The sequence below is a fragment of the Epinephelus moara genome, chromosome 9, assembly GCF_006386435.1.
Source record: "Epinephelus moara isolate mb chromosome 9, YSFRI_EMoa_1.0, whole genome shotgun sequence".
NCBI lineage: Eukaryota > Metazoa > Chordata > Actinopteri > Perciformes > Serranidae > Epinephelus > Epinephelus moara.
The window spans coordinates 38,975,688-38,983,212 of record NC_065514.1 but is presented as its reverse complement, the minus strand read 5'-3'; the positions used below and the strand labels follow the sequence as shown (position 1 = coordinate 38,983,212).

General features: G+C 40.3%; 1 protein-coding gene across 7 annotated transcripts in view; it reads right to left on the bottom strand.

The window, feature by feature from the left end:
• Positions 1-6,653, bottom strand: part of prrc1 (proline-rich coiled-coil 1) — a 69,543-nt gene extending 62,890 nt beyond the window's left edge. For 2 of the 7 annotated variants that reach the window (XM_050052814.1, XM_050052815.1), the window contains exons 1-2: positions 6,307-6,650; positions 1,800-1,915 (exon numbers count right to left, since the gene is read on the bottom strand). In XM_050052814.1, coding sequence (XP_049908771.1) covers positions 1,800-1,896 — 97 coding nt within the window. In that variant the 5' untranslated portion in view covers positions 1,897-1,915; positions 6,307-6,650. Of the gene's footprint in view, positions 1-1,799; positions 1,916-5,437; positions 5,632-5,704; positions 5,791-6,306 lie in introns of those variants that run through there. The other 5 variants (XM_050052812.1, XM_050052817.1, XM_050052816.1 and 2 more) reach the window with 5 other exon arrangements.
• Positions 6,654-7,525: the final 872 nt, after the last annotated feature.

Genomic DNA, 7,525 nt, shown 5'->3' with positions numbered 1-7,525 from the left:
ACTTTGCACTTGAAAGGATGCCCGTTCAATTAAGTTTTAACAGGTCTGACGCTACGGCTGTATCTAGGCTAACGGCTAACATGCTAACTATTATTTCTATGTCACTAGTGACTTGAAACAAATTTAGGACGATAGGAGACAGGTTGAAATAAACCAAAATTTCCCTTTAAGTCAAGAAAATGCACCTATATGAAAAGCGAATGAGCACGAACGGCTGGACATAATTTAAATGTAAATACAATAACTTAATGTTTGGCACGGGTGCGGGTCTCTAAATTTTAGAAGATAATTACGTCGGGTTGGTGGCGGGTGGATGATTGATGAGTGCACGAGGATTTGGGTGCGCTCAAACGGCATCTGCACATCTCTAGTAAACAATGATGTTATGAGATAAAATACAACGTAACGTTACCTGCCTGGACGAGCGTCTCACTCCGCTAACTTCTCGCTTTAGCAACATTAGCTGCTCTATTTCAACAATGTTGGGCTGAAAAACCGTGCATGCAGGCTGAAATTTAAACTAGCTGTTCTGTCGGGAGATGCAGTGACTTAAACCAACAGTAAGTAAGAAAAATAGTAATGTTACATGTAATTTGTTAAGCTATGAGTGGAGGAAAAATGTCCGCTAGCCACTGGGCTAACTTGTGCAATGTAAACATGCTAAAGCTAATAATGGGTGATTAGCAAAAAACAATTGTTTTGTCTCTGAACCTTGAGAGTTACTACTAAGCTGAATGTTATACTTTTGTTGAATGATGTTGTTGTTAATCTGTGTTTTAAGGACTTTAAGCCAGTTATTCCTGAATGAAAAAGATGATGGTTTGGGTTGAAATGAAAAGATCTCCTCCAGTAACATCTTGTATCTCCGTCCTACAAGGCTTTAAAGCAAGTTTGGTGTTGATAGAGTCAAAATCCAAAAAAGAAATCTATTCACATCACTGTTTTTCATATTATGCTCATTAGCAAAGGATCTATCATGGTGGCCTTAATAGTAGAAGCAGCTTTTTTTTGTAGAGCACACTGAGTTGTAGATTTGTGTCAAATTTCAAATCAGTATAAGTCTCATGGCAGTGGGGGCGTGGCCTGTCAAAGTTTTACATTTTTCAGCTGTAAATTATAGCGCCACCATCAGACTGATTGGGATCAAATTTGATGTGAAGCATCAGCTAATTAGAAGCTGATTAGAACTTCAGTAAACTCTGCTGCCTTATGTTCAGACAGAATTACTATTACCGAGGGTGCTCAGTAATATAGCTCAACTAATACTGGACAATTGAAACAGATACCAGTTGTCAGCATTTGATTGCTCAATGATCAATCACTCAGTAGGTTTACATGAAATGACAGAAAATGGATGTATTGTGTTAGCCCGACTAAAACCCGGCTTTTAAAATACATGTAAACATGTTAGTCCAACTGAAATTGTACTAAATCGAATTTCACACACCCAGATATGATTGAGAGTCGAGCATGTGCATTCAGCACGTACAAAGCGTACAGAGCTGTAATATTATCCACCATTTTGCCGCTAGCTAACCGTAGCTAGCTTGTTTGTCCATTGTTTGGTCTATGATGTAATAGGTCAACTGGAAAAATGTCCAATTTTAACATAGTTTGGTCAATAAATGGATTCCCCTCCCATGCATGAAACATTTGGATAAGTGTCCTTTACTTAATTATTAAAGTATTACTGTAGTTTTTTAATAGAATTGCAGCAAAGATGTGTATTGGGTAGGACATTTCACAGCGGAGGGAACCTGGTCTGCTCATGTATCAATGCTTCATAGATCATGTATTACCTATGGTAATTGGTGGGGCACCAACTGCGGCAGCCACAGTCAGAGGTGGTGTAGGACTGGCAGGAGGCGTAGTCTCGATCCCACTCTCTTCCATCATCTTCTTGCCCTTATATAACCTAATGAAGCAAATATTAGATATTAACCGTAGACTGCATAGAAAGACTGCTTCAGTTAACATATGATTTCTTCAATGTTCATATAAAAGTTGGTATTTCTGCTATCACGGATTCATTCAAAACTTTAGAGCACAACAATGCTTGGTATCATGTTATCCTGATTCCAATTAGTTCTATGCAGTGGGCTGCACAGATTTTAAATGTGGGACAAATGGAGCACTATAGAGTGTGCCAGTAAACCCGGAACTCCGTTAGCGCTTTTAGCACTTCCGGTTCTCTCGTCTAAAAGTCAATATGTTTTTTGAATGGGATTTTGGTAAAATGCCTCAAATAAGGTCTGTGGTTAACAAAAGCTTAAGCGAGTTTCAGGTTTTGTTCTACGACATAAAACACGTCAGTAAATACCCTACTTGTGAATTTTGAAGCTTTTACGTGTCGTAAAAAAGGCGGTTGCTAACAAGTTGCTCAATACGACTACAAACCCTGTCGGGGACAGTAAACGTCATCACCCCCGAACAGGCGAGAGTGCTGGCAGTCCGCCATTACAGCTTCTTATTTAGCTTAAACACTCCGATTTCCCCATTATACAATGTTTTTAAAATAAAGCGGCCGGAATCAGTTGAAAGCTTAGTGGCGGTGACGTCAAGAGTCATGCAACCGTGGAGTAGTCATGTAGTCCGTTAAAGCCTAAAGTTAGCTTTTTACTTCTGCCGATCGCATTTAAGCTTCAAATGCGGTACGAAAGGTGTTCATATGTGAAGATTATCTCGCTGAACAAAACCTGTAAGTATCATAAACTTGTGTTAGCCACAGAGCTTATTTTCTGACATAATCCAAAACGCAATGCAAAAATCACATTCACTTTCTCTTCCGGGAACCAGCGCGATGCTAAACTTACGGGTTTTGACGTCAGCCCCGGTACACTCTATTATCTGATCTGTACTCAATATGAGCAGATACCCTGAGCTCTAGGGGTGCAACGGGTCACGGTTCAGTTCAATGCGATACAGCAGTGTCATGGTGTGGTACGTTTCTGATACATTTTCGATACAGAGAAAGAGTAGAAATGCCAGAAAAATGTCATTGTTTTTCTATTTTATGTTATTGGAATTAATTTATTTATTAAAACTGTCATCATAAAGAAGACAAGACCCTGATGAAGACGGTCTAGTCGAAACGTTGGTACTTGAATAAAAGAAAATATTTTTGCATCGAGTCTTAGAGTGTGCGCCTGACATCTTTTTTCAAATTTGTCCACTTTTGTATGACATCAGAGCAAGTCGAGATGAATTCGGACACAAAACTAACCAGCATGCACTGTGCGGTGATCGCTGGTGATTGAATCTGTGTAGGCCTTGTTCATCTCGAAGAGCATATTGTTACACCCCTACTGAGCTTAGGTTACCAAACTGGTAGTGGTATGGGAGAAAAAGTTGGCCCATCCACGGCCCCGTTTGTGTAGTTTGTTCAGTTCAATCCAATTCAAATAACTTTATCCATCCACAGCAGGGCAGTTAAAAAGTACAGATTTGTTTTCCAATATGCACCACTACACTAAGAAAACCTTTAAAAGAAGACCAAAAGATTCCTGCATTTTAAGACAATTTTCAGGCCCTGTCTCAAAAGCAAATTTCCTTTCCCAAGGATAGCAAGGGAATGACCTACAATACTCTCTCTCGCCTTTGTTCGTTGGATTGGTTAGGTTTATGCAAGAGGAAAGAGATTGGTAAGAATCACAGGGTAAGCCAATCAGAGGCAGAGTAAGGCCCCGATCACACAGAAAGCATCATCGCTGTAGGAGGGTTTTTGTAAATGTTTTTAATGTGAATTAAGCTTTTTGTAACTGTTTTTGATGAGAATGAAGCTTTTTGCTCGCTGTTCTTGCATTCCAACATGCCTCGCGTTTCTGCACTCAAGGCACCTGGCATTTTTGCCAGAGTGCTCTGAACTCATTGAGTTGAAAAAACTTAAACTCAGAGCAGAAAAGCACCCCACATCATCTCGTTTCCCCATTGTCCAATCGGCGTATTTGAGAGGCGGGCCTGCTGTGGCGGTCACGACAACAAGTTTATAGTTGGTAAACAATGGAGGAGAAACTAGGGCCTGTACCACGAAGCGAGATCCACCTTTCCTGGGTTACCCAGACCTATGCTGGGTAGACTAACCCTAACAATGGCAATCAGGATAATCGGTATCACGACGCTGGATATCAACTCGGTAACTCAACCCTGGGCTGTTTTATCAAGAGCCGTGAACGCGCACACAGCGGACCAATCACAATCATGAGAGAAGCGCAGCATCACTGAGCATCCTCACTGAGCGTCCTCACTGAGCGTCCTCACAGAGGGCCATATGTGAGGGAAAAAAAGTATTTCTCGTGATTAATTCTACTAAAATATGAGAAGGAGAAAAGCAACATTACAGAAAAGGCCAACACCGTGGCAGCTGCAGGAGGAGGAAACATGCATGGCAACGCATAACGGGATGAATAATGTTTAGTTTTAGTTTAGATAAGTTTATTTGCACATAATGTTAAAAACAGACAGTATAAAATTTACAAGATTAAAAAAAGAAAAGTGCCGGAGAGGTTAGAAGCCACTAAAAGCTTATCAAAGAAATTCCCCTGTCAAAACGTCAATGAAATCACATGATAGAGAAGAGAAAAAAAACGGGTAAGGAAAGAAGAAATAGAGGAGGAGAGAGGGAAAAATCAAGACAAAACAAGGTAGCAAATAAAATTATGTGTAGGTTAAATTACTCATCACTGGTTCAAGTAGCTACAGTACCTGTACCTGTACATCTGACACTGATCACACCCTTGAAACCCATGAAATCAATGCTGCGCAGATGAACTGCATGTATTATAATTATCGTCCTGATATTGAGCTGTTGCATGTATTATAATTATCGTCCTGATATTGAGCTGTGTTAGAAATTAACAGCTGCGCAAAAATATACCTAGTCTTCCTCTTTAAAAAACAAAAAGGAAAATCCCTCAAACACCATGAAGTGTAGACATGATAGACTACTTTCCACATTTCCAGCAGCAAAGCTGTCAATTAGGCCCATTATATTTAACAGGGATCATTTCCTCCAACAAAAAAAACCATTGGCACTAATTAATGGTGCTATTAAGTGTCCGCAAATGATCAGTTTCTTTCTTATGAAGGGGTGGGATGAAATTTCGACTTCTTTCCACTCCTTTTTGAACAATCTTTTCATTGTCTGTTGTTGTTGCTTTCTTTTCTTTTTTAATGTTCAAAATAAACTTTCAAATCAAAATCAATCAAATTAATTAAACTTCCCGTCATGACTGGGCTGCATTTCTGTCAACAGAGTCATTTTTTTCCGAACAGCTGATTGGCCAGTGGGTAGTGCTTTTTATAGGATCAGATTCAACCCTGAACTTACCCTGCTCCGGAGCAGGATAGCCGTTAAGAGTAAGTTACCATGGTGATCTACCCCGATAAGAACTGAACTGGCTTCGTGAGACCGAAAACCCAAGGTTAACCCTGAAGTTACCTCGCTAAGACATTAATCCTGCTTCGTGATACAGGCCCCTGGTGGTGTACAGTCGCTCAGCAGGACCACTGGACACCCTGTAGTTAGTATTCATTTTTGTTATGCTAGGCCCAATGATAGACAGCAGGTTGTCAAACTGCCCCATGTCATCCTAAAAAAAAATAATGATTTTTAAAATGTTGATGTAAGGACAATAGAATTGTTTACATAACATTTACATTCAGCATATTACTGCATAAATCACTGTTTAATCAAATGATCACATACTAACACACATCTTGAACTGTGGGGGCCCTCAGCCCATTCTTGCTCCAGGGCCACAGGTTACTGCAGGGCGCAAGGTTACTGCAGCCCTGGTGATATTGCAAGGAAGAACAATGCACTACACACACAGCAGACATCTGCCCTATCACTTACTGCTCCCCTGTAACAAACTTTTTTAGACACTCATGCTCCAACACGTTTTGTTCACTGTTACAAGGGACAATACATCACGGCTCTGTTATAAGTTGAGCTGGGTTGATGCTAGCTTTGTTTAAAACATCGCTACATTTAGCTTGTCATGTATTAAAGACATCCTACATATAACACTTTACTATTTGCCTTTAGTTATGTGGGTCGCAACAGAGAAATGTTGGAGTCTGATGAGAATTCAGCGTTAGCTCCCTTTAACACAGGACGCTGCAGTTCACAACTCCGCTGGAACCCTACACGTGTCCAAACACACTCGGCTCTGGCATAAACAAACAAAAAAGCTGTAGGTACAGATGAAGCAACATGTTCATTTGCACCTAACTTATCAGGAAACTGGCATCAGTAAATATCGTGTGTCTGTCTAAGATTACAGGACAAGTAGCTTGACTACTTACCTGCTAGCAGGACTAGCTCAGCACACCCATGAATACACTACCGACCCACTTTGATGGCGTCATGTGTTGCCACGTAAGCTATACCACGGGCCTTTGTCAATAAGCTCGTACGAGACGACCCAGGCCTGTCAAAATGAACTGCACTTCGCCTGAAGAGTGGCCGCGATCCGGCGGCAGCAGCATGGGGTAAAGAAAAAACTGCGGTTATTTTCCAGCGGCACTCTGAGAATATTAGCAAGGCGGAGATCCTCCCAGTGGCACTGACACGGCAGTGTCAAGCCTAAGGCAGCAGGCAGCCAGGCGGCCGCCAGGCAGCTGTCCGCACAGTGGCAGGCGACTGTCAAGCTAGTCAAGCAGATTTCTTAATATATTTCTTATAACGTTTGTATAGAGATGTCCCTCCACAAGTATTAACCAAGGAATATAAGCTGAATCCAATGGAAGCGAATCGTGACTAATATTTAAATTAAAATGTATTTGCAGAAATGCTTTTTCATTTGAAGAATGTGGCTGCATTATTTCACTCATAAATAAAATTAATCATCAATCATCCTATTTGCATTTTAATTTTCTTCTTCAAGACTGCTCATTCTTTTACTTAATTAAAATGAAAAAGAAAAAGTCATTTGAGATTTAATTTTCAAAATATGCCCCAGCAAATAGATACCAAAATTCAATTTGAAATGTAAAATTTGAAAATTAAAATGCATTTGCAGAAATGCTTTTTCATTTTAAGAATGTGGCTGCATTATTTCTTAGTTACAACATGATTAAGCTAGCAAAGCAGTTTTGTGTTGCTATGTGTGGTATTTATTCAGTTTTGGGAAATTACGATGTTTAGAAAGCACAATGTCAGGGAGCGCCATGATCTGTGACGCATCCATATATCAAATGTGCACACCGCCCCCTACCGTATTAGATGGGTAGCACGGTCAGCTGAAGAAGCGCGGCTACTGACGTCACTCTCCTGCGCCGCTCAGATTGCTAAATCATTTTCGAATTATGGGCACTATTTTGCAGGGCAAACCACGAAAATGAAATAGCTTCTTTGTTTTCTTTTTGATTATTACATAAAATGTGCAGTCTTGAAGAAGAAAATGCAAATGCAAATAGGTTGATTGATTATTCATTTTATTTATGAGTGAAATAATGCAGCCACATTCTGGACAGACAGTCTCAAAACTTATAAGAGGGGCCTCCGCAATGCCAGAGCAAACTA